The following is a 27,369-nucleotide window of genomic DNA, read 5'->3' as shown; positions in this document are numbered from 1 at the left end:
ACCTTTTCAGCGGTACCCAGTGACAGGACCAGGAGCCATGTACTGACCCACAGGCCGCGGCGGCCCGAGGGTCCGGCCCTCAGCGGGCGGGGCCGCCCGGGCCCGCCCCGCTCCCGCCGCATGCGCGGCCGCCGCTCCCGCCATGGCGGGCGCGCTGGGCGGAATGTTCGGCTCCCAGGCCCCGGGGCCGCCGCCGCCGGGCCCGCCCGGCCCGCCCGGCCTCATCCCGCCGCCCACGGGGGGGCCGCGCAACCCCAACAACACGCTGGTGGACGAGCTGGAAGCGTCCTTCGAGGTGAGGGGGGGCAGCCGCGGGCGGGCGCTGCCCTGCCTGCGCCGGCCCCCCGCAGCCGCTCAGCGCGGTGCTTCCCTGTCCGCAGGCCTGCTTCGCCTCGCTGGTGAGCCAGGACTACGTGAACGGCACGGACCAGGAGGAGATCCGCACCGGTGAGCCCGGGGCGGGAGCGGGGCGCCGCCCCTTCCCGGTGGAGCGCTGCTGGGAGCGGTGGCAGGAAAGAAGCGGAGCCGGGAATGCCCGGGGTCTGGTGGGAAGGTCGGAGTGTGCCAGGTGTCTCCTGGCGTTGGGTTGGCGTGCAGTGAAACGCACTTCAAGCACCAGGGAGGTGATGTGATGCATTCGAAGCTGAATGAAGCTGTAACAGGGAATGGGAAAGGCTAGGCCAGGCAGCTCAGTAGCGCTGCTTTCGGGCTTGAGTGACGAACCTCCGCGGAGGTGTAATAAATATTGGTGTGAACAGGAGTTTACTCCTTAGAGTAGTCAAGGGCCAATTTTCTGAAACTTCACTTAAATGGTGTTTCAAATTCGGCATAAATGCTTTTCAAAACTCCTTTCTGGATGTTTGATCATATTCATGTGCTGGCATGGAACAGCTTTTATTACCAAAACAGTAGTGTGTAGTATATGAGGGCAGAAAATTCTCCTCAATGAGTGCTTATTTTAGAACCCTACACTGACCTTGTTGCTTAGGTATGCAAAGAAGTTCCATGAATTATTTTATTACTCCTTGTCAGAAATAAAGTAAAACGTGGGAGGAAGTGTTGTCCTGCACTTCTAAAACAACTTGTACATTTGCAAAGCAGTGTCTTATACAGGGATTTACTGCTATGTAAATACATTATTTCAGATAGTCTGAAGATTTTCATTCTAGAAGGTACTGTGAAAAGTGCTTTTAATAGACCACTACCATTACCAGCCTGAAATATTTTTTTTTTTTGGAAGCTGTTCTTTCAATACTGTTATTAAATGTTTAGGTGTTGATCAGTGCATCCAAAAGTTTCTGGATGTTGCAAGACAAACTGAATGCTTTTTTCTACAAAAAAGACTGCAGCTATCAGTCCAGAAACCAGAACAAGTAATTAAAGAGGTATGTTAATTTACCTGTCCTGTGCTAGATCAGATAAGCTATGTACCTTCATCACCATGTTCATAATTTTGGGTTTCTGAACGTGATGTTGTACCTAAAGTTGGTAGATCTTGGCTGTTATCATAACTCTCATCATGAACCTAGAGAAGCTGGATACCTGCTGCTGTGGGGAGTATTGGAACACAGCTGATAATTCATTGGAAGAGACAAACTAGTTAGTCAGATTTTGGGGGGGATGGTGATCTCTGAAATTTGTGACATAGGTGAATGGCACTAGTGCATTCACAGTGCTTTCCCTCTATCATTAGACACTTTTCCACTATCCCATTTTTCCACTGTAAGTTCAGCTTGAAAACTCAACGTCTAAAAAAGTTACATACTCTTTATGTGGGGTGGTTATCCTTTTGAATACTGTCCATATACTAATACCCAATTTTTTTCATTCATAGGATGTTTCAGAATTAAGAAACGAATTGCAGAGAAAAGAAGCATTAATTCAGAAGCATTTGAGTAAACTACGACACTGGCAACAGGTCCTGGAAGACATCAGTGTACAGCACAAAAAGCCTGCAGAAATGCCTCAAGGTCCATTAGCTTACCTAGAACAAGCATCTGCAAATATTCCTGCTCCAATGAAGCAAACATAACCTTCAGTTTTACACAGCTCAATATTTTAAAAGCAATGGTGTTCTTTGTATGCTTTTTGTATAATGTAATTTATACTGCAAATATAGTTGAAACAATTAAGCCAAATAAATTTTCTTTTTTTATTCTTTTATTACATAAATATGGATTGGTTTTATGTTTTAATGGAAAATATTTAGAGTTGCTGTTCAGGGTGCTTTCTGGTAGAAGTGTGTCTCCCAGAATGCATCCTCTTTCCTTCTAGAGAGGGTGGCCCTTGCTTTCCCCTCTTTTTGGTATGATCAAAATATTTGCAAGGATTCGTGTTTGATTTTTCTGGAATATTTAAATGTTTTGTGATCCAGTGATTATCCATGAGTACCACTGCAGAAACACTCAGAATTGTCTGTATGTAGGTCAGATCACTTTTTTTTAAGTGAAATTTTACTCTTCATCATACTGGCTCACCTCATGGAAGGTGTATTGGGATATTAAAATTTGGTTCTTGTAGTATTAATTGAAATAGAAAAACACAAAATTTTGAGTATGTGGAAACACAAAGGGATATGTAATGCAGGCCTCATGTTACTGATGCTCTGACTCTCAAGCTACTGAAGAGGTATTCCAAAATACCTACCCCAAAATACAGACCACTCATTGTGGAGGTAGGATCACCACCACTGACCAGTAGACAGAATTACCTTCTATTGCAGTGCTCTATTTAGTAAATTAAATTTAGCCAAAAAAGCTTTTGAAGGTAGAAATAGCAAAAGAATCCTGTGTATTAAGCAACAAATTTACTTCATCCATATAACCACTTTTCTACATATACTTATTTAGAGGGGCAGAGTTGAATAATTAATTGTTGTAACCCTGGAAGTAAGAACTGCTCATTGTGTATTGAAATTTCTAGTGTCCTTGGGGCAGCTTGGATGAAAAGTAATGAAAACAGTGCTGTACATTTCCATCCTCACAGATGCCAAGGTACCCATCAGTGTACACTATTTAATCTCTTTCTTGGTTACAAGTATGAAAAGTGCCTTTTTGCCAAATCTACTGCCAAAGTCACTTTTCCAACCAAACAGCTGCTCTTGAAAAAATATTAGATAACTGGGATGAAAGTATTGGCATGTAGAAGTGTTCTGCCCTTCCTTCCACCCTTGCACCACCAGTGAGATGCAGTGGCTGTTTTGTCTGGTGATTGACAGTGATCTATTGGGGTGGCTCTTGCTGGCTGTTGGATGTGAGAAGAGGTTCGGCTGGAGGTACACCTCTTTGCATGTAGAACATTTTTTTAGATAGTTGGGCCCTGTTGGTTGAAATGAAATGGGGATTGAAAGCAGTTGAAGAAGAGCTATTCTGTCTTAAATAGCAGGCTGCTGGTTGCACATTTTCCTGCCTTTTACACTTAATGGGTTAATTACTCAAGAGTCAACTTCTACATGGGTTCTTTCCTGCCAGCAATCAATTAGCATGGTCTGATAATTGTAGTCATTGCCCTACTTGGCTTTTATGTGAGCATAAAAGTATGTAGCATAAACTAGTATGGAATTAAAAGGTACAAGGGGGCAGTGATGGCAGTGCCATCACTGGAACTCATTGTACAAGTCTGACTTACTTCAGCATTAACATAGAACTCTTGAAAAACAAGAAATTGGATCATTTACAAGCTTTAATGTTCATACTTACACGTAATCCTAATTTATCAGGCTGATACATATATTGAAATTAAATGGGAATATTACATAGCAAATAGCTGACTATACAAAACAGTTTATGAAGCAAAACAGAAATTATTTCTAAACCAGTCTGCTATAAACATGCTATTTTTGAAGGTGTAATACATGCTGTGCAGCTTAAAATTAATTTAACAAAAAGTATTAAGAACTTTTAAAATTACATTATTATATGCAGAATTTACTTTAAACAGATGATGAAACAAGCATATAAGTGTACAGAAGGAAGCCAAATTGACAGAATATAGCAGAGTCCAAATTCTATATTTAATGAAACTGTGGAGTGATACAGTCTCTTCATTGAAAGTCTTTTCACATAACTGTATCCAAACTTTTCCTTCATTTTTTTATAGAAGTTGTTAAAAAAATGCATTTTCCTGAAATTTATGCCTGTGACTCCATAGTTACTAGATGTAAGAGAGTGCAGATATCTTCTAACTTAGAAATTATTTCTTTTTGTTTTCTTCCCTTAAATAATCTATTGGATTATCATTCCTAAAAAGAAAACAGGAATGAGTTTCATAGTAATTCTGAGAAGTATGGAAATAGTTTGCTTTAAAATGAAAAATACTTGGTAAACCATTCTTGATGCTGAGGGTCTTGGTTTTGGTCATCTTTGGTTTGTGGTGGTTCATTGCCATGTGTCCTGTGCAAACAAATAAGCATTAGCATCACCAATCTGCTTACTTACAATCTTATCAACATGTAATACTTTTCCCTGGAAAACTCATCATCCCATGAATGGTTCTGTGCTCACATGAATGGATGAGGCCAAAAGGTGCCAGGTACAGTTTTAGGGAGATCTGTGCCAGCCAGATTACTGGACTAGCAGCATTGATTGTAACATGAAAAGCATGAAGCAGAGTTTAACAGCTATGCAGAAACATTTGAACATAGTTCTTAACTTGAACCCCCAAAAAATTAAACAAAAGGATGCTTCAAGGATATGAAGTCTTGAAAATCAGAGAATGGCAGATGCAATTCACTCTTAAAAATACCAGATACCATTTATGCATTAAAAATGTTGGGTAGAAGTTCTATTTAAAACGGCAAGATTTATCTGAACACTGCCTGGCATTCATTATCAATCCTATTACATAGTCCCTGATTTTCCATCATTCAGGATTTTTTAAACACATGGTTAACAAATAGCACTTAACTTATGATTGACTGATTTTAAAGAATTAAGGGAGCCGCAGCCAAGCAGTCTCCCTGCACGTTTGTTTCCCTCTAAAACAGAAATCCCATTTGCCTTGGCAGTCATCTGGCATGACACAGCATGTTTGTATTTTAAAGAAGTGGGAATTGCCCAAGAAGATCTAAGACTGTGTCCCAGGTTGTTTTTGTCAGCAGTCAGCACCATCTGCCCCCAAGGAAAGAATTCTCTTTCACATAATTTACAGGATAAGTAAATCTCCACCAGGAGATAGCTGAGAAGGCTAGATTTTGCCCTGAAATACAGTGGTAAGGTTTGGGGATTTTTTAACTGTATATTAGCTACACACATTTTTAACTATTTCTTGAAGAGAGAGTTTATGTTATAAAACACTGAACATCGTTTACATAACTCAAAAATTTGAAGAAATGAAGCTCCTCAGAGAGAAAAAAAACAAATGTTAAGTATCTGCTTATCAGTTTTCAAATCTCTAACCTTTGCCAATTGATCAGCCTAGGTACATGCCATCCACATCTACCAAATGCAAGGTGAGGCAATAAAAATAAGGAAGACACACAAGACGCACAACTTTAACAGAACCATTGAAAGATGCCATGTTCACAATTAACTACATTCTTAGTTAAAGCAGCTCATTTTCTTTTTTTTTGTGCGTGTGTTTGTGTCTGTGTGTGTTTTGTTTGGCTGGGGTTTTTTTCCCCTACAAGGAAGGGTTGCAAGCAAAAGGTCTGCTGGGCATGGATTATAGCCCACTTTTGCAGTAAAGTTCTGGATCTGTCTGTAGCAAACCAAACATACAGAGTTCACTGCACAGTAGGAACCTTATATTGTTGTGTATTTCTACGTGTCAAATGTGTTTGAATTGCCTCCAAGATTCTAAATATGAATTCATTTATCATCATACAAAATGGACAAATACCTTGTGGCAGCAGTGCTGTCTGAGGACTGAGTTGATGGAGAGCCCACCCTGAGGCAGCCAGAACTCCGGTCTAAGCTTGTAGATTTTGTTATTTGAGGAGCACTTCTTTTTGATCTCAAGTCACAGCTCAAAAAGCTCTTTGCGTAGGAAGCTAAATTCGGAACACTGACAACACGACTGGGCACCTCAACCTTTTTCTTCTGCTTTTTATTGTAACAGAAAACTTCATTACAAACACATTTTTTACAATTTATTCCATGAAACCTTAACAATACCTCATTCCCAAATACCTTACAAGGAACACCCAAATAGAAAGATTTCTATCTTTTTCTCTAGGCATTTAAATTAAATTCTCAGGGTATGCTGATGATTTTGTCATCCAATTAAAACAATGTGTATTTGACCCTAAGATTTTAGACTTATCAAGGAGCTTTCCACCAACTTGACCTCCCTTCTTTCTATGGCTATTTGTAAAAATATCATGCAGAGGGGCTGGAATGACAAAGGGCAGATACCAAGCAACTCAAACAGATTCATAATTTTCCTCAGTGCATGCAATATCCTGATTAGCAACTCCCAAATCTGCAAGCAATGGCCATGCTTATCCCAATGGAAGACTGATGTCAGAATTCTAGTGTTTTATATTGGCTTAAACACCTCTTGTCTATGTTGTATTTATGCTTCTAATGAATTTTTCCTATTCAAAACAACTGACTGTAGGTTGAAACTGGAAATAATTCTACTGAATAAAACAATTATAAAACATGGACAGCATTTTTATTGTCCTGATATGATTCAAATAGTAATAAAACTATCAAAAATACTAATTCAAATTAGGAATACAGCTATCAAACTATTGGTATTTTGATCTCAAACTATCAAATTTGATATCTAATTATCAAAACCAACTATCACAAAATTAAAATTATTATTCTAATTGCATTGCACATCTTACCTTCATGGAGGGAGTCAGGCATGCTGTATTAGGGTTGAAAGAAAATGACCGATTCCTGTAAGATTCAGTGTTGGCTGAAAGTGAATGCTGACATTTTCTTCCTTCCTGAAGGGAAACAAAGTTATGTGTATGGAAACATGTATTGTTTGGAAGCTGGTATATGGAAAGATACATTTGTCAAAGTATTCCAGAACAGAAAGAAACAACCAGAACGAAGCAATGTGTGAAACACTGAATAGAGCCTTGCAATAGATTCCAAAATACATATGTCCATATAAAAAGAAGTCTTACCACCAGCTGCTTGCTAATCTCTTCTCTCTCACTTAATTTGTCTTGCAGGCAGTTTATAAGGTGTGTATCTTCAGGCCTGGACTCCCACTTTTTTGACTTTTCTTCTAATTCTTTAAGTCTGTACCGAAGAAAATGCAGACCAGAAAAAAACTTCCTCAGATTAGGTTCAAGAGAAACCCTAGATGTACTCTGCCCTATGTTCCAAACCTAAAATACAGGGACATAGCCAGGCCTTTCCAATAAAACAGGATTTTTATAAAATGGACACCTGTACATGGTTTATGTAGAAGTATAGAATCTTCTGGAGTTCCAAAATAAATTTCCAGGGTTAATTAACAACACCTGTCCAGTGTAAAATCCAGTCATTTTTATGATGCTTGTGCATCATATTGCCAGTCTAGTTTCCTAAAGAAAGAAATCAGTGTCAGAGTATCTATACATATCTATATTCATCTATTTGCTCTCTCTTCTGACCCAGTAACTTTGGAATCCTCAGAATTACTCAATTCCTGTAATTTTCATGAAGATAAACATGGATGTACATGCTGCTTTAGTAACCCTGCTAAGTCAAAACCTGTAGTCTGAGTTCAGCTTTTTAAATTCCTTAAATTACCTTTTTTAATGTGTGGGTAAACATTTTTGAGAGGACCACCCCTGACTCTTATTATCTTAGAGTTATCTTTGAGTTAAAATAAAAAGATAATTCTTTACATCTGAAAGGTTTAAAGGTTAGAGGCCTGCTTACACACCGAGTCTCTCTTCTGGACTTCTGCTGCTTCTGAACAATTGGGATAAAAGAAAAGGAAGAGGGATATATACAAGGGATTATTTCTGAGGGGTGTCTCCTACTCAATCTGAAGCACCACAGAACTTCTTAAATCCACAGGGGGCTACAAACTGCATTTATTTACATGAGCATCATTTTCCTTAGAAATTTTTAAGGGAGTGAGAATGAGGTTAAGATGCTGCTCTGCTGAACAAAATTAAGTACAGGATCATGGATCAAGGCCTCTGGTGTCATCTGTAACACAGATGATTTTACACTTAGAATTTCTAGATCCTACATGCAAGTTTTAATTTAGCATTGTACAACTTCATATATAGTGCTTTAGATTAAACAATATCTAGAATTTACTACAATGTGTCTGGGTCTTTTTGGTTTGCAAAGATAATACCTACACACTTCTATTTTGATCCTTATAGTATTTTACTTATGATTAATAAAAAACAGTACGTACTAAGAATAATAAATAGAAACAGAACTCATTGCCAACATGAGCCAGAGTTCATTGTTAAATTACTTACGCAGTTTCTAAGGAGAAAATCTTTGCTTGGAGATGTGCCTGAGTGCTGCTGAAATCAGATACTATGGTTTCAATTTCCTTCCGCTGATCTCGTTTCAGTATGTCCAGTTCTTTTTTATGCTTGATATTGAGGTCTTCTACCAGTAGCCTTTCATTGGTATTAAAATATGTCTGAATTCTCAGGTTTCAATATTAGCTTATTATCATTGATCAAAGCATGCAGTTTTGAGGAGTTTTATTGACTGCTAAGGTAGCTAACTGGGCAAAGATCTGGCTTCTGCTACATATTTGACTGACATTTTGGTTGCAATCTGAGAAGAAATATTTTAACACTGAGGAAGAGAAAAATTATTTTGAAAAGTACTTGACCTTCACCCTTAAATTCAATTCAATATAATGATGCTATTGATATTCTGTCTAGGTTTAGTTTGTACATCAGTATTAATGATAAAACAGGACAACAAAGTACCATAGGAACTTATTTGTATTTAGCAAAATCATGTTGAAATATCTGTCATTTTAACATAAGGTTCTCATGATATATTTCACTACATACTGCCTATCAGTGTTGTAACAATTCTTTTAACTATAACATTAATCTTTTTCACATGTATAACATTAATCTTTTTCACACAAATGTATTTTGGAAGATACTGCTATATGATTAACACCATAAACTGAAAACTAAAAAGTATAACCACAACACTGCATTCTAATACCCATCCCAAAATCAATAGGCATCTATTGAAGAATCATAGCTTGATTTTTGTTTGCTATTGCTTGAAGAAACTTTTTCATTAACTCAATAGAGAGCCCATGTTCTATGGTTTACTAATTAAAATAGACATGCTCAACTCAGCATATTAGCAATTGTAATTTTCAAAAAAGATATTAGGCTTATCTTTCCTTTCCCCCTATCATCTTTTTAATGTATTCCCAAATCTGTTTCACTTAGTTTTGAAAGGCTTCAAGAAAGACCAAAAGATCCATGAAAGGTTTCTCCCCTTGAAATTAGAGCACAGCCACGGAAGTGACTAATTTGGCACTTAGCATAAAATAAGCAGCAGAAGAATAAGGGCAAAAAAGGGAGAAGGATCCCTTGAAATGAATATTCAGGAGTAGAATATTCTCCTTCAGAAGAGCCATTTGGGGACTTGTTCTCTCTTCCCATAAAAACACCTTGTCTGCTCTTATCCTCATCCTTGTAAAAGCTTTCTGTACTGGAGGTGGAATTCACACAATTCAAGAGAATGGAAAGAGGAATTACTACTTCAAGCAGATTATGGGTTTCACTTACTTGGCAAGAATAGGACTAGTAATTTTAAGTAATTTGTTATAAAAATTTGTCACATGCAAGTAACAAGCCACTATCAGCTTTCAAATCAGAAAAGAAACTGGCATAAGACAGGGGAACTGTTGTTAGAAGTAAAAATAGCAATTACTTACATGCCCAAATTTAACTATTCCCCTACACAAATTATTAGTCTGGCAAAAACAAAACAAGAGCTGCAAGTTAGTTTTTCAAGTCCTGCATGGGTTAATTTCAGAGCAGCCTGTATCAGAGGCCTAGGTCCAGTCCAGTGCTTTGGTCCTACCTCCAGTTATTTGAAGGATTTTTCCTTATATAATTTCCATTAATGCTTCCTTCCCAAATGCTTACTGTAGTAGAGCTACACCATTCATTCCCTGTAAAGAAAATCCTCCAGCCCAGCAGCCTTAGCATTTGAGGCCTTTTAGACCTCAGCGCTGACACGTGAATAATTTTTCCCTTCGTGAACAGAGGCTCTAAATTCCTTCAAGGTAGCTTGAGGGCATTAATCAAACTCTCTGGTTTGAAATTCTCTCTGTTGATCTTGCTTCAAAAGCTTGAAATGAAATTCACTTTGAAGTAAGTCTCCAAAGAGTGCAATGGCAAAAAAAAAAAAAAAAAAAGTTACTCATTCTTTAAATATCTACTGACTGGTAGACAGGAATAGAATTACTCTGGCCACTCTGACAGTCTGCAGAGAGACATTCTATCCATTGAGTGCTTTTCTCTGGACTACATAGGCCATAATTTTAAAGATTCCTTTAAGGGCACACTCTTCAGAAATCCTTTTATATATGCAGCTTGCATACATTCTACACCATTGCAAAAATGAATTGAAAGGTACCCACACACCAGATCCCTCAGTCTCTCTGCAAAACAATATGTTAAGTATGTTCATCCAGAAATTTCTAAGGATTCAACAGCCATACAAATGCAGTAAGCACTGAACCCAGTCTTGTCTCCTTCATAAGTCATGCCAGGGGAGGTTTAGGTTGGATAGTAGAAAGAATTTCTTCAAAGGAAGGTGATTAGACATTGGAATTGGCTGCCCAGACATGTTTAAGGAAAGACTGGACATGCCACCTAGTGCCATGGTCTAGTTGACATGATGGTGTTTGGACACAGGCTGGACTCAATGATCTCAAGAAGTCTTTTCCAACCCAATTGATCCTGGGATTCTACACTTTTTCCTGAACAGAAATGGGAAGACCCATTTGCACCACGTGTGCTGAGCCTCTGGCTACACTAAGACAAGATTTACCTTCTACAAGATGACCAAGACTCAAGTCACCTTGCCCTTCCTATGCCCTGACAGCCTCTCACAGTGCCAGGCTCACCATCAGCCCAGAGGCACTGTCAGTATCCACTGGCACTGCCCTTACTTCCCCAGTGCAAATCTGGCTGCTACAGCCAAAGCAAACTCTTACAGGGAATATATGGCATTCTCAAGTGTCCCCTTTGGAAGGAACAGTCCATTGGTTTCAGCTACAGAGTATATATAACAACCTGATATTTATTCTCACAGGCTTCTATATTTTTTTTTAATAGCTCTTTGGTGAGTTTGGGATTTATCTCTTCCAGTGCCTTTGAAAGGCTGACATTATGCACATTTTCTCAGGTCACTCCTGGGGGGATACACTAGACATACTTTTCTGTAACATATAATGAACAATTAGTTCAAATGGATCTGTTATGGCTGGAGGAAAATGCAAAATGAACTACTACTTTTGCAAAATTCCTAGCTTCTAAAATTAGTACTTTAGGAAGGAAAGATTCTGACATGCATCCCACTTAGAACACCACTCACTCTGGCATAATTATTTAATCTCTAGATAGCACTGTCAAGTGTGAATTCAAGGCAAACCTTCTATGATGTTTATCTCTATCCTGAAGCTGTGCAGCTTCTTGCTTCTGTGACTCCAACTCAGCACTGAGCAGCTCCATTGTGTCCTTCAAAAGTAAATTCTCTCTCTTGAGTTCAGAAATTTCACTCTGACATTTTTCCAGTTCATTGTGAAGAGATCTGATCTGGCTTTGGCTGCTTCCTTCCTAAGAAAAAGGCCAAATTTAGTTATTCACAGCCTCTTATTTTTAATGTTAACATCTTCCTGGATTTGTGTGCCTTGCATTTTTATGATCTGTTTTTTCAATTATATGTGCCATGCTACATATGTGCAAGACAAAATCAGGGATAAGTATTTCCTGAATATATTCTATAGTCTCCAAAGAATTTATTTTATTGTAACATTTGTTCATTTACTTCTTTTGTAGATTCTGATCTTTAATTGCAAAGAAAAAGCCTGCCCACAGGGAAAAAATGATAAACATTTAAAGTGAGACATAAAGGCAGAAAACCCATTGCATTTCTGGAAGAGACTGTATACTTTTATTATCACTGGAGGAAGAAATTTGCTACTATTGCTTTTGCTAAACACAACATGGCAATGAAGTACAAACTGGTCCCTTGCCTGTTGCTTCTTCAGTGTCCTCACACTCCTCAGCTCCATTTGAAGTTCTTCTATTTGTTTCTTTAGGTTTGTGCATGACGTCTGTTGCTCAGAGAGTTCCATCCTTAGAGATCCTAGTAACAATCAGACAGTCATTTAGGCAGGCAGAGGCCAGCTGGATGGGGAAGGCAGATACAGGGAATGTAGATGAAAACATTAATTCATTACCTTTTGCTTTGTTCCTCAACTCCTTCCCCATTAAGCATAATGGCCTCCTATTACCAGAGAGGTAACTCAGCTGAGCAATAGTAAGGTGATATGGAGCTACCATCTGTGATGTACTGCAACTTTAGGGTATATTAGGTACAAGTTTTTCAAGTACAAAAAGAAAAGAGTTTTTATTTCTGTTGTCTCCCTACAATTTTTTTCTTGAAGAAGAAAATCTATCTATTCAAAGTATAAACTTTGGAGAACAAGAAAGCATTCTAGCAAATTTTAATTACTGGTGGAAAAAGCCCAAGAATAAAATTCAGTTTGTATGCAAAATACTTTCAAATAATTCTTTATTTAATTAAAAAACATTTTTATAGATGAGCTTGAATAACCTGAGATTAAACCCAGAGATATTACACATCTTGCCAGTGCAGTGTTCTGTTTAGTTCTTAGCAGTTTTGGGCACTTTTGAAACTGACTAAACAGCACATAGGGAGCAACTGATCTCCACTGCTCAACTCAATAGAGCAGACTAAGCACATATAAAAATTCAACATAGAAAAAGAAGAGTAAAGTCATATGAACCAATTATAATTTTCCAATCTAATATGCCTGATAATGCATACTTGAATGCTGTACACCATACTACTCTCTCAGCAACATTTTGCTGCTGGCAATTGAGAGTTTGGCTAAGAAAGAATATTAAGACTATATTGTTGAAATTGCAGGGTATGAAAAAATAAATTAACAAAGACCTGAATTCCCAGAAAATGGGAAAGAAAATGAATGGGATGAAAGTCAGTGGTTTCTCAGGATATATATAATCAAGCAGTAGGAACTGTGTATGGCATGAGACACTATACCTAGCAACAGGGTTTGCTGCTTTTGTATCTGCTCAAGTTCATCATGTAATTCTTTCTTTGCTTTCTCTTCCAAGGTTTGTATTTCCAGCCTATGAGACTGATGTTGGATCTTGAAAGTCTCATTAAATTCCTTTTTCAAACGTTCTTCTGCCTCCTGTAAGCAAAAGTCCCCCCAAAAACAAAGGAGTTGGAGCCTGTTTATCAGCTTGTTTTTACTTGTAATGCTAGGATGAATCTGGCCTTGCATTGTGGAACTTAAATTTTCATCACCACTTTACAAGACATTTTATCAATGCAAACATAAAAATGAGCTGAAGTTAAAAATTAACACTTAATAGGTACAAGATAGATTCTCAGTGTATCACCTCTTAAATTTGTTGAGCATGATGAAATAATAACCCAGATATCTTTGCGCTATTTGACATTAGAAAGAAAGTTTTACTATTCAAGGCCCCCAGATTTGACCTGTTTATCATTACTTATCACAGGGTGTCAGACAAATGCATCTATCTTTCCTTGTATCACTCTTGGGTCATGCTTCCACTGTCATTAGAAGTATTGCTGGTACACTGTGAATGATCGGGCAGTTGCTCTGTGGTGGCTCTGAAAGCAAACTCCTGTCCTCAGTGTTATTCTTATTAACTCATTGCCTTCATCTTGGTTTTGTCAAAACTGGAATTTTATTTGGAATGTATAAACAAGATATTAAACTCTACTTAGGATGTTTTTATTACCTATGTTTCAAAAGTTCTCTAAGCTGTGGGAACCAACAGGGACATGTGAACGCCATGTCACAATCACATGTACATTTTTCAAGTTGATTTTTTCTTGGACAGCAACAGTCCTTAGAATTTCAGTGTATTACATCAACATTTTGTCACTGAAATCAATTCACTTGAACATTTAAAAGCTTTGGATATCTGCTTACTGAATTAATTTCCTGAAGGTATATAAAGCAATACACATCACTATATGTGTCTATTATACTTCTTAAATATTTATGTATAAATTAATAATGGATGAAACATAATAAAACTGAGTCCTGTTATTAATACACTCAGGAATCCCCTTGTATTTCAGAAGCAGGTGCACAGGTAAAGGAGCTTATATTCACTGCAGCCTAACTGTAAGGTATATTATATTCACATTGTGGTCTAAGTTAAACTGTTAAAATTATTAAAAAACAAACCAAAAATCTCACAAACCACCAACCAATCTACACCTCCCAGCCTGATGATGAGTAGGTTTCAAAATTACAGAATAATTCATTATGTACAACAATAGCAACCCATCATTAAACTAGTTGGAGATAACTGAGTTTTGATAATTGGCTCTCACTTAGATGGTTTACCCCATATATATATTTAACATTATTATGTAGTAAACTGACCTTGAGTTCCTGATTCTTGCTTTTCTCCAACATTTTTAAGACTTTTTGATGTGATGCCTCCAACTGCAGTTTAACATTTTGGTTCTCTTTAATGGTGTTTTGAAGATCCTGCAAAAGCTTCTCTTTTTCTTTGCTGGACTGTAGATTATGTTTCTTCAGTGACTCCTTGAAATTATTTGCTTGTTGTTCTAATATTTGCTTCAGCTGAGCCACCTTCCACAAAAGTAAGTCAGCAGGATAGGATTATTAGCTGCACTCACAATGGAGAAGAATTATGTAAATTTGAATACATTTTATGAGCTTGTCTTGCTCTATGAAAAAATAGCAAGATGCTTGTTTTGTGCAAGAAAACAAGACTTTTTTTCAGTGAAGAATGACAACCTTTTTGCATATACTGTCTGTTGCTCGTCAAGTACTTTTTAAAAATTTCAAATCATCTTCATCTCATATGTGCAATCCACAGTCAATTTGCACAATAATATGGCAAAAACCAGAAGGCAGGCCTAAGGCTCTGCTGAAGCTATCCAACTGATTAAACTGATCTATTTAATTTGAAACAGCACCTAGCTTCACCTGCCTCAGACCTGAGTTTAAGTTCACTATTCATCCAGTTTTTTCTTGGCTTCTTCCATTGTGTTATCAAATGAAACCAATTTTCCTGATCAAGCTAGTGAAGAATAATTGCCAAATACTATTTGTAATGAAAACCATTAATTATCTTTAATATATCTGTGTAATGGGATCTGTCTGTGGCCTGGATACACTCCAAAAACAGGCAGATGCCAGAGCCACTTGCCAAGCATACTTTTGTTTCAAGAGATGATGAAATTTTTTTTATTACTTTTTAAAGAAATATGTGGTAAATTATAAGATTTAATCAAAGGGGCACTTTGGTTTCTGGTTACAGGCAAAAAAACTACTTTGTCTTCACACCTATTGAACTCAAGCCAATATTTTTCTATATAAGGAAAAGAAACACTGAAGTTTTTAGGTACTGCAGTTCCTTATAAACCTAACCTTTGTTGTAAAAGACCGAATGCTGTACAGTCCCTCCTATCAGACACAATATGCATTGGCATCACTATACCCAAGCATGCCTTTTTTTAATGGGCTTCCTGTAAATAAAGGGACTGAAAAAAATCTGTCAGGAAAATAAGATGTATATTTTATAATAGAAAAATTTGAAACAGGAGAAATACTTGGAATGCTTCTTAAGCAAATTAGTCATCTAGGCAGGAAAGATGAATAGAGGCCTATATAAACTTCATCTGTGGTCACAATGTTATAAACTTCCCCAACTCTTCAGAGAGAGTATTTGCAAAGGACTTCTAACATGAAACAAAATATCATACTAACTAGAAATAGGCTGAGCTGGGAACACAATGTAGTAAGAAATCACATGGAAAAGTAGTTTTAAAACTGTTATTTTTCAGTGATTAAAGGGAAAAGCCCTTCAGAGATGTATCAGGCATACAAAGACATTCTTTCTCATGAATCCTGGTACTTCTAAGAGAGATTAAGAAACAAGCATTTCCATCCTATCAGGGTTCCTCCTCTTGTCTTGCAATTAAAAAGGCTTTCAAATTCACCAGTGAAAATCCTCCTCTGGAATGTTTTGCAGGGCCCAAGTAATTTTTCTGCACTTCCTGACTTCCAAACAGATAGCCAGACCCTCAAATTGCTTAAGCTGGTGAGGCAGCATTTAAGCCAATGAAACTCTGCCAACTCACATCAGTCCAGAATCTATTTGGATGTTTTCATTATTAACAAAGAAGCAACACGCTGGGATTTTGTGTTTTATAATGTCCTCCTGCTGCAAAACAAAAGTTCTTGAAGAAAATGTACTTTAATTCCATTACTAATTCACTTTTATCTACCAGAATTGCATAAAGTGATCTCAGAGATGCAAACATAACCCAACACAACATTAACAGTAATATGGCATAAGAAGTGCTTAAGAAGTAAAACCAAAATAAATTGTATTTTACTGGTTTTTAAGGTTTATTTCAGAGTTACTTCAATTAAGTTCACAGTAAGCAATATTCCTAAACTTGTGGCAATTCCTGACCAGAGGAATTTCTGACTGCTAATTGGTGGAATCTTCAAGATCCATAAAAACTCTGGGCATTGTACAAAGATGTATCCTGACAAGCTGATGTTTGCACTTCCATTTTATGCATCTTCTAATTCTAGCATAGAACAGAATCATAGAATATTTGGAGCTGGAAGGGACCCACAGGGATCACAGAAGTCCAGTTCCTAGGCCTGCATAGCCCCATCCCCAGGAGTCAAACCATGTGCCTGAGAGCACTGCCCAAACACTCCTTGAATTGTCAGGTTTGATGCTGTGCCCAGTTTATTGCAGTGCCCAGCCACCCTCTAGGAGAAAAACCTGTCTCTAATATCCAACCTAAGCCTCCCCTGAGAGCTTCAGACCATTCCCCTGGGTCTTGTCATTGATCACCAGAGAGAAAAAAATCAGTGTCTGCCCCTCCTCTTCCCCTCATAAGGAAGTTCTGGACTGCAATGAGGCCTCCTCTTCTCCAGGCTGAACAGATCAAGTGATCTCAGCTGCTCTTCATATGGCTTCCCCTCAAGACCCTGCACCATCCCTGCAGCCATCCTTTGGACACTTTCTCATAGCTTCATATTTTTCTTATATTGTGGCCCCAAGATCCTTTAACACATGCTGAAGAGATCCTGTAGTTCAAAACCAAGGAACTGGAGAGCCCTTATGAATTAGCATTCAGCCCACACAGGATCTCACATCTTTCCTTCCAAATGACCAAACAGATGCAAGTCTGATTTCTTCATCCACAAAAATCTTATTAATACAGAAATACTGCCACTTTGAAGTGCAACCCCAGAGAGATGAAATTATCATTCTTCTGTCTACTCTGCATAGTGCTCCAGCTATGTCAGGCCAATCAAAACCAGGTCTTAGGCAGCCAAGGAAGCTATTTTTAGGTCTGAAATTGTATCCAGGTTAGAACTGGATTAGTAACAGCACATTGCCCAACCTTTGAGGCGGAAGCTCTGGGCTGAGCCATTGTGAAGGTTCCCAGATGGGAAACATGCCCTCAGTGAAACATAATATTACACAGTAAATGGTGCTTTCTTGGCTGTGAATATTCAGGTCCCTATAGCAGGAAACTATTACAAGTTGAAACGAGTTCCATACCCTGGCAATATTGCCAAGTAATTAGTTCAGAAAGTAACTTCTGGAGTAATCAAGAAAAATGCAAAAATTCTCTTCAAATGGAGCATTTGCTCCTTTTTCAGAGCAGTCAGATTCTAAGATACAATAAAATGTTTTTTAGTGTATCTGTTCATATTTACCATGGCTCTGTGAACATAACATATGGCATGCTATATACTATTTTATATTATTTATGTTTATAGTGGCAATAATTTTTACCACTCTTTGCTAATTTACCATTATCTTGTGATGTGAGTGGATGAGCAGTTAGAAAACATAAGTTCCTTTCATATTTTACTGTCTTGAACATGTGATTTCAAGAAAAGTAATTTGATTACCCATGACCTTTTTTTTTGCATCTGCAAATTTGAGGAATAAACCTTAATGTCATAAACCTTTCACTCTGAATAGGCCAGCGTAGGTTGGATTGACCCAAAATTCTCTCAGAGAAGAATCTGTAGGAAACAGTGGCATGCAGAAATGTGTAATGAAACTTAAAAATAGTCAGAAATTTCAGAACATTAAACTACACTTAAATTCTGTATTTGTAAGACTGGGAAATAGCCAGAATGTCAGAATGTCACTGTTTGATAACAGAATGTATGTTAACAGAATGTTTTAGAGAAGAAATGAGAAAGAAACACCCATGCTGCATTCATAACTAGCACAGATAGTGTAGCACAGATGGCAGAAAAACCAGGTGAGGCTTATGTGACCATAAATGAGCACAATCCATGCCCTGATTGCTAGAACATGCACCCCAAGGGGTAGTAATGGCATGTGGGAAAGTGGAGGCAGTAAAGGGAGGACAGTGTTTTGCTTAACCTCCTCATGAGCCTGTCTGTCCTTTCTCTGTCTTTAAACACTCAGCAAGAGCTTATTGCGGCCACTGAGAGGCTACAAATGTCAACTGAAGAAGATCTAGGTCTTCATCTTTTGCAGAGTTGTTGCCATGCAAACTCCCACTGAACTTGAGGGAAGTGAAACTGGTTAGAATCAGTGAAGTTAACAGGAGTTCTAAGGAAAATTCTAATCTCACTTTGTCCTGTAAATAAACAATCAAAAACACTCTGTAACCTTGATACAGCCAAACTCCTCACCTTAGCACAGCTCCAAAGAGTAATATATGAAATAAATAGGCTTGTCAAATCTTCATAGATATTTAGAAGCAATTATTTCTGTTATTTCTCTCTGGAGTCCTTGCATATTTTATTGAGTGATAGACACAACGAATGGTATTAAAATCTAATCCAGAATCTCTCAGATGGGATGAAAAATGAAGAGACTTTTTATTTTTGCATTGTTTATGGCCAGTTTACCTCAAGTGAAGAGTTTTGAAGTTTCCCAGTTAGAACTTCTTTCTCTTTTTCAAGTTGCTTTAGTTCACACTCAGATTTTCTTTTAAATTCATCTAGCTGTGTCTGGAGCTCCTAAAATTAAAAAAAAAAAAAAGAAAAAAAAAGAAGGAAAGACAAGAGCATGCAATAGATGGGACAAAACATGCAGCATGAAAAACAACACATTTCTTCTACCTTAACCTAGATAATACAGCAGTGTACACAACAGCACATGCTACTGTCATTTAATGTCAGTTGGGTGATTTAATTTAAAATATAGAAACAGTTTGGTTTGCTTCTTCCTAATATTACTGTGAGACAATACAGCTCACATTATCCTAATCTTCTACTGAAAGCTTCCCTAAGGTGTAAAACTGCACAGCATGAAGAGTCAGACTGTTTTGCCTAGAGCGGTGCTAATCTTCAAAAAGAATTTAGTATGCAAGAGTCACCTACAAGATCTGAAAAACCATAACTATACCTTGGCCATATAAATAACAAGGTGACTAATGGGCAATTAATGGAAAGAGAATCAAAGGAAGCAATATCTTACAGCATCCAAGCTGAGAAAGTAAAAAGAAAATAAAATAATAATAATAAAATGAGGATTATAAAATCACCATGTTGATGGAAGTAGTTAAAAAAAATCAATAAGAGCATCAGTTGCAAGACAGTGACCAAGAGCTTGTAGCAATTGTTTGTAGCAAGTGTTAGCAATTACTTGTTGTAGAAAGACTGAATGTGCAACTTCTAGAAACTTCCTGAAGTGATACACACTACAAATTCATTACTGCTTGCTCTTCCTATTTGTGCAAATTTGCTAATTCAAAAACATTCTACAGCGTCTTCAGGCAATGAAGGAAACAGAATAAAATAATTACTTAACACTTCCCCCATCCTGTACAGCTCCTTCTCACACACCCCTGTATAAAACTTACATAGCAATTAAAGGATGGAATTAAACAGATACATGAATATTGCAAGGGAGGAATTAGCTTTAATTTTGCCTATACAAAAAGGAGCAGATATAACTGTCTTTGATTAAAACGTGAAGATCAGGTGCAACATGCCCACTTCAACTCTGTCAACTGACTTTCTTCTCTATATCTTAATTTTTCTATCTGGAAAAATAGATATGACACTTCATTAACAGCTGTTACAGGCCTTAGTTGAATAAGAGGATATAAACAGCCCCAGTAATTTTAGAAATTATAATTTTATTTGTTTTTCATACTCAATATTTTTCTGATTAAATTAATATGAATCTCTAAGAAGTATCATTATAAGCAATCATATTTATTGCCTATAAAAAAATAAATGTCTGCTAGTATGCCTTTTTTCTAAAGTATGAAGTGTTTGATACTTAAATTCAATCTGACTCACATGAAGAGCTTCAGCCTGGCATAATTTTAAGAATATATGTACAAGCTAATAATAAGTAGAATACACTATATAAAAGGCAAAGTCATTTCCATGAGGCTTCACTAGTATAACTATGTAACTTGAAGCATTGCATCTTCAGATCCTGATCAAAATTGAGCCATTCCACAAGCAGATGAAATAATTTACTCACCCAGGTTCAATTTTAAGAAATAAGATTGTATAACTGTATAAACTCCAGCAGTTTCATGGACATTAATTCTTTTGGCAAGCACTAAACACAAGACTCCAAGACTGGGAAGGTATTATGAAGCTCAACATTTAAGGAAAGCAGCTGTTTGCTTTTTATGACTTCACAACTCATCAGCAAGTGTTTAATTATTCTCAAGTAAACACTGAACTCAGAAAGTTATAGCAGTGTTAACTGTAGAAATTTGGTAGTTCATTCTTAGCACTAAGAAGGGTCTAAAAACCACTTGACCAGTAGCCTTATTGTCCCATTCTACAAACTGCTGAAATTAACCTTTTTCTGTCAAGAAGACCTTTGATGAACACCAAGTCCATTAGGAGTCAGTAACTAACTTTCCCTTTAGCTTATGTTCAAATTTGGCAAATCACAGACATGCACTGACTTGTGAGCTCCATGAATCACTAAAGCACATGCTTAAAACTGAACATGTATTTCAAGGTTATCCTCCCTTTGAACAGAATTCAGCTCACGTTTAGGCTCCTACTGCACAAAAACATCAGAGACTGCAAATTTCCTAAAGCCAAAGGATTCAGTCACAGACAGCAGCTCTGATGAAATTCTTTGAAGAATCTCTTAAGCCAATTGCTGCTAATGCATATCAACAACAAAAATAACAGCTTACCCACTTAAAACACACTGAAAAAAAGGTATTGCTCAGGTAAACTGTTTAGATCTACAAGAAGATGAGCCTTATTTCTGACTAAATAGGGACATGTATATATATGAATGCATGCATTGTAAATGCATGCATTTCACCGGTAACACATGCATTGTAAATAGTTGTAATTTCACTGGTAACACATGCACTCTGAATTCATTTGCCAGCACTTTGCGCAACTAGATCCTCTGCCTAATTAATGCAAAATTCTGAATAAATAAATGTATCTGAATGTTTCACAGCAGCAATCCATGAAAATTTAACTCAGGAATTGGAACACACCCACAATACATTCTTCTTCAGGAAGGATCTTCTACAAAGCACTCCAACTCTTGCCACATGCAAAGAATGCAAGGATAAATATTGCTAAGAAGGCCCTTTATCCCATCAAGGATAAATTCACCTGTCTTCAGAGCTTTTCACAGAAATAAATCAGTCTGACCTTTTTTTTTCCCTTTTTCTGATTTTTTTTCTGTAGCAAGAAAATCCTGGCATTTTATGTTAATTCAAAGTGCCTACAGTGAGCATAATTCAAATGATGTTGCTGTGACCAATAAGATTAAAACCAGATGAATTAAAGCATCTATAAATAGAAGAACATTCCTTCCTTCTGGATTTTTTTTTTTTCCAGATTCCATGAAGTTTCAGACTGGCCTGATTTCCTTTGTAGCCTTCATTACATGATCTACCATTTCTTTTACAGCTATTCCTTCACACAAATAATTTCCTTATAAAACTGATGCTTGATTTTACAAAGAAAGTTCTCTCTTTTATTCATACCATTTTTGTCAACAGCTACAGTTTCCATAGCCTATAAAACACACTACATATATTGTACAAAAAAACCCAGGGTAGAAGTCTGGGGTCATACAAGTCTATTTTGTAGTGAAAATGCTATTTAGGTGGCAATACTCCATTCAAAAATATTGGTTTTATTTTAGTTAAAAATGTAGAACCATAGTGATTTGGGATGGTAAGCCTTTTCTGCAGTTTAGGAATTATTTGGGATTTTTTGCTGTTCTGTTTTGAGCTTGGGTGTGTAACTCACTTCCAATCATGCAGGCTCCCTCAAGGACATCCTTAGTCCTGTGAAAAAGTACAGTAGATGATTTGCTGACTGTGATGCCAAGTCTAATTTTCCTAAATGGTAGCCTAACAATAGTTAAAGAGAACTAAAAAGTGTAAAAAAGGTTCAGGGCTGAACAGTTGCTTAAGGGGAGATATGGTACAGAGGGTACTCTGCATACACACATTCCAGTTTATTCCTGCTATCATTTCTGCACAGCTTTTCAGAATAACCATTTTCTATATTTAAAAATAAATAAATCAGTATTCCAGCTTAACCTCAGCAGAGAAAGTCTGCCTTAGACGTTGTTCTCTTTAAGGATTTGGTTACAGAAGCAGTTGAACACTATGTCCTGGTCTAGCCCTTTGCTGTCTTTGCAGGAACTCGGGTACTTCAGGTTATGAACATAAGTCAGTGTTCCACTGAACGACCTCAGGGATCTGGGAATCTTACAGGATTGACTCCTGTATAAAAAAGCCATCAATTGTAAAAAAAAAAAAACTACATTGATTTCAGTACTTTTGATATGCCATGTCTTTGAATATTTGAGAGCAAATCACCTGTTAAAGCTCTTGCACATCTTCAGAGTTGCTCTTTTCCTGACTCTCTTTGGTACAAGACATTTGCTGCAGCTGCGTTATTTGATGTTTCAGTTAATCTACTTTTTTAACAGCTTTGCTTTGGGAATTCAATATAGCTTCCATATCTTCTGTGGTACCAAAATTTACATTTCAAGTGGCATAAATAACTTGCAGAATTTCCAATATCAGTGACTACTAACATGGGAAATACTTTAGAATGACATTAATGAGCATCTTACCTGCTTTATGCAGGATTTCCTTTTCTTGATGTGAATTTCTCTCTTTGACTACACTTAGATCTTCTTCCTCTTTTTTCACTATACATTTTGATCCCAGAATTTCTTGCTGTGTTCGCTTAAGCTACACTTCCAAATCCTAAAATATGCATGACATTACTTGCATGTTTATTACATATGTAACTTTCTTGTAATAAGAAATTAATGGTCATTTTCTCTCTTGGTGTTCCATAACATATATCACCTACAGAGCTGATTTAAATGCATTTTTTTGCTCTTCTATACCCTTAAACTGTCTCTACTGCCAGAATATTTGTGATGTGAAACCCTTCCCTCGCACATAGTTGGCATCATTGTAAAGTGAAAACCCATCAACAGCTACCATCTAAAAGATGTCTGAGATTATCCTAAACTTGAAATAGGTTACACTTCTAATAATTTCATGACAACTTATGCCAGAAGTTAATGAATATTAATTAGGTTTTTTTCAGTTGCTGAAATACAAAAGTTTGTAACATAATCCATTATACAGATGCCTAAACTCAGAAAAAAATGTGTCCTACAGAATTTGCTGGGAGCTGTCTGACCGTAACTGATGGAAAAAATTTGAATCATATCGAATGTGCTATTTCTGGAGGTTCTAGTTACAGTTTCAGATGTCAAGCACAATACTGCAATACTCACTCAGATAAAACTGCCATTTTTTCCTATGTGAATGTCAAGTAAAACATCAGGGTTAAAACTAACTTGTATTTAAAACTCTCTGTAGCTTAAAACTTCAAGGTAGGCTTGTTACTTTTACCTCTGGCATATATGCCAGAATTCTTCCAAAGATCAGACTTAATGATTTGTCAACCTTTGTATTCTCCCTTCAAAAGCAATAATAATAAAGGTGTACTAATGCAATGCCTTTCATCTAAAGGTCTCAAATCTCTTGGCATACACTGAGGAGAAAACAGGAAAATTCACCTTGTTGAATTAACTGTCCTTTCACCTTTCAAGCCTTATAATAGCTTTTCCTGCTAGTATTTACTAATGTTCAAAGGTATTTCTGATTAAAAAGATGTTTCTACCTCCCTGTCTGCCATCATCCATAGAAGTCTGAAAAAATGTATTTAATGGTGGCATAAGAAATAGTCAATTTAGAAAGGAGAAACTTTACATTTTTTTGTTCAGCTGTAAAAGAAGCAGAAAACAACATCATGTCTAACTCTTTCCTTCCTTCCTGATTTATCCTAGTCTGAGGGTATCTCTTCAAAGATTCAAGGCAATATGCTCCAGTGGTATGTAAATCAGCCTCATTCCACAGACTTAGAGGATTTGAAATGTACAAGTTGAGGATATGTCCTTCAGAAAATATTTCAGTTTTATCCAGCTGAAACTGAATTTAGAAAATAAATTGCTAATGACACCACCTTCTTACTTCCACTTCCTATCATATTTCACTTTTTTTGTTCCTAAATTACTGCATTCTTATACAATAAATCAGCAGAGTAAACCACATGCATAAATTTTCATGTGTTTATTCTTAATTTTCCCTGAATGTCACCTAAAGTATACACAGAAAAAAAATTAAAATCTTACTTTCTCTCTTCCCCTCTAATGCTTCCAATTTCTACAGAGCCAGGATATGTTTTAGTATTGAAACAGATATTACAGATTGACTCAATTTTAAAAAAGGGCTTATCTGCATCTTTGTATCCTCTCCACTTTTCTGTAAAAAATAGAAGTGGTTCTGCTACAGATCTACACAATGAGACAATGAAATCTGAATAATGTTGGGGAAGGTGTATTCAATTCATCCTCTGATCTTGTAAAACACAGGTAGGTACCGTTTTGAAAGCTGAACTCCCTCTAAGAACATCCTCAAAGAAGTAGCTCAGAACTGTGCATCATCAGCAAAATGATAGTGGCAAGCAAGATGTGAGGGCAGATGGTGAAAACATTGAAGAGCTGTCTTGGAAGAACACAGCTGACTAGACTGACCTTGCTTCCTGAAAAATTCTGGGGCTTTCTTCCTCCAAAGGAAGAAAATCTTCTTTCCCATTAGGGAACAATTTTTGTTATTCTGTAATACTCCAAATCTAAACCTTCAAGGTGTTTTCTTACTAATATACAAGATTGCTGTCATAGGGCTGGGGGCATGTCTGGTAGGTAAGTTTACGTGATGTAAAGGACCAGAAGTATCAGAAAGAAATTGAACTGATGAGCACAGAGCATGGCTGGGTGCTTCAATTTCAGCACTGTGCATCAGCATCTCTCCTGCACTCTGACCTTATGTACCATAAGCAGCTGTTTGGCAGATTTCCCATGACATGCCAATCTCTGAAACTGCATCTGACACATGATGCAACCAGGAAGGGTCTGCTGAGCTGTGCTGCAAATGTGTGAGACACACAGCAGTGAGGGTGGGCAGACAAAGTGCAAGGTGAGAACCAATGGCCAAAGTCTCATGGCTCAGCACATAAAACTTCACAAGTGTAAAGGACACTTCATTAAATGGCACTTGGAACAAGCCACTGCTGCAAGTGTCATACAAAAAACTTGATTCCCTAACTGCCAGCTCAGGTCTCATATCTAACCCTCTTTATATCCATGCACTGAGCTATTGGCACCCACAAGAGAAAAGGAGAATGTACTCTGTAAACAAACAAACCACTCATTGGTGCAGTAGTGCCTGCTTGCTGTTCTCATCACATTTCTGGGCAGAAAAAGTAAAACTCTCTTCAGCCAACAGATAATTTTTACTTCACTCCTCTCTCAAGGAATACAAATTATAGTGTTCAAAGTGTTTTCCTAATGAGTTACTAATCATCTTAACTCTTTCTTTAGGACTGCCAGCATTATATCACTCCTATTTCCGTTCTAAGCCTCTAAAACTGCTGTACTACTTAAAAAACGTTTGAATCAACCTGATCTTTAAAAGACCATCCTCTCCCAAATTTTAAAGAATTGATAATTTTCACTTTCTCAGGCAGAGATAGGGATTAACTCTACCTGTATTCGCTCCTTCAGCTTCTGGGAATGCTTCTTCCTCTCATTTATCTTCTGGCTTTTCTCCTCTAGGTCTGCTTCCAGCTTCTTTACCTGCTGCAGCAAAAACCCTTCCTCAGTCTCTGAGCTCTTCTTTTGCTCTGTTTCTCCTTTTTGACAGTTTGTTTCTATTACAGACTGCTGCAAGGCTATTTTCAAAATCTCTTTTTCTATCTCACAAGAGTCTTGCAGTTTTCTTGTTTTTTGAATATCATCTTCAGATGTTTTCTGGTTCTCAGTCTTCAGGTTTTCCATCTCATTCATTACAGTGTGCGTTTCCATACTACACTTCTCATCTAAATTTACTTTTTTATCTAGATTTTCTCCTCTAAATGCTTTGCATTCATTTAACAGTCCATCAAACTCCTGATTTAAATGTGGAAGTTTGTTTTCAAAACCTGCAGTGGTGTCTGCTGTGTCTGTAGAAAGGCCTGTCTGTGCTTGTTCCACTTCTGTTCTTGACTCCTTCTCTTCTGCTTGTTTTTTACACAATATTAACTCTGCTAAGGCTTCTTCCTTCAATCTCTTGTGTTGTGCTACTGCAATTTCAAGGGCCTGAATATGCCTTCTCAGTAATTGTTCTTCTTCAGCTTTGCTTTTACACTGGAGAATTGTTTCTCTTGTCTCAGCAAGAATATTCTGAATTTCTTCTTCATGAGCCTCTCTCAAAGCCTGTATACTGTCCTCATGTTCATCATTCTTAGTGTTCAGAGCATATATCACCTATTGAACAAGAAAAATAGAGAAGTAAAGTATATTGCCAACAATAGCCATTAATCCAGTTACTGTATTTATCAAGGTGTTAAACACTAAAAGAGAATTACTGCTACAGATTAATATTTTTCTGGTGGTGCTGGCTCTTTGTGTTGTTTCAGGTTTTTTTTTTTTCACTAGAAACAGAAGGGACAATTATAAATTGAAAAACCTTATAAAAAAGGTGACAAACTATTTTTTTTTTTTTACTTTTTGCCTAAAATTTCTTTTTTATTCTAAGCAAGTTGTCACTTCTTGTCACTAGT

At 37.1% G+C, this 27,369-nt stretch overlaps 2 protein-coding genes across 5 annotated transcripts in view; one reads left to right on the top strand and one right to left on the bottom strand.

Moving 5' to 3' along the window:
- The first annotated feature begins 135 nt into the window (after positions 1 to 135).
- Positions 136 to 2,163, top strand: MED28 (mediator complex subunit 28). Its single transcript, XM_030239128.2, has 4 exons — positions 136 to 295; positions 381 to 447; positions 1,273 to 1,385; positions 1,835 to 2,163. The coding sequence occupies exons 1-4, from the start codon at positions 143 to 145 to the stop codon at positions 2,030 to 2,032; spliced, it is 531 nt and encodes a 176-aa protein (XP_030094988.1). The 5' UTR covers positions 136 to 142; the 3' UTR covers positions 2,033 to 2,163.
- A 1,394-nt stretch (positions 2,164 to 3,557) lies between these two features.
- FAM184B (family with sequence similarity 184 member B) overlaps positions 3,558 to 27,369 on the bottom strand; it is a 33,168-nt gene continuing 9,356 nt past the window's right edge. The window contains exons 2-12 of one of the 4 annotated variants that reach the window (XM_018925233.2): positions 26,315 to 27,073; positions 19,129 to 19,239; positions 14,611 to 14,823; positions 13,221 to 13,374; positions 12,166 to 12,278; positions 11,562 to 11,746; positions 8,390 to 8,536; positions 7,085 to 7,202; positions 6,794 to 6,898; positions 5,839 to 6,038; positions 3,558 to 4,391 (exon numbers count right to left, since the gene is read on the bottom strand). In XM_018925233.2, the coding sequence (XP_018780778.2) occupies positions 4,301 to 4,391; positions 5,839 to 6,038; positions 6,794 to 6,898; positions 7,085 to 7,202; positions 8,390 to 8,536; positions 11,562 to 11,746; positions 12,166 to 12,278; positions 13,221 to 13,374; positions 14,611 to 14,823; positions 19,129 to 19,239; positions 26,315 to 27,073 (2,196 nt within the window). In that variant the 3' untranslated portion in view covers positions 3,558 to 4,300. Of the gene's footprint in view, positions 4,392 to 5,838; positions 6,062 to 6,793; positions 6,899 to 7,084; positions 7,203 to 8,389; positions 8,537 to 11,561; positions 11,747 to 12,165; positions 12,279 to 13,220; positions 13,375 to 14,610; positions 14,824 to 19,128; positions 19,240 to 26,314; positions 27,074 to 27,369 lie in introns of those variants that run through there. The other 3 variants (XM_018925227.2, XM_018925237.2, XM_050973946.1) reach the window with 3 other exon arrangements.

This window comes from Serinus canaria, chromosome 4 (assembly GCF_022539315.1).
Source record: "Serinus canaria isolate serCan28SL12 chromosome 4, serCan2020, whole genome shotgun sequence".
Classification (NCBI taxonomy): domain Eukaryota; kingdom Metazoa; phylum Chordata; class Aves; order Passeriformes; family Fringillidae; genus Serinus; species Serinus canaria.
Note: the sequence above shows the minus strand (reverse complement) of the source record. Positions and strands in the feature narration are given on the sequence as shown.

What these genes read in the sequence shown, in the direction of transcription:
- MED28 (XM_030239128.2), top strand. Translation starts at nt 143, where the DNA reads ATGGCGGGCGCGCTGGGCGGAATGTTCGGCTCCCAGGCCCCGGGGCCG. An exon ending in AGCTGGAAGCGTCCTTCGAG is followed by an intron (nt 296 to 380) that starts GTGAGGGGGGGC and finishes CCCTGTCCGCAG; the next exon opens with GCCTGCTTCGCCTCGCTGGT. An exon ending in CCAGGAGGAGATCCGCACCG is followed by an intron (nt 448 to 1,272) that starts GTGAGCCCGGGG and finishes TTAAATGTTTAG; the next exon opens with GTGTTGATCAGTGCATCCAA.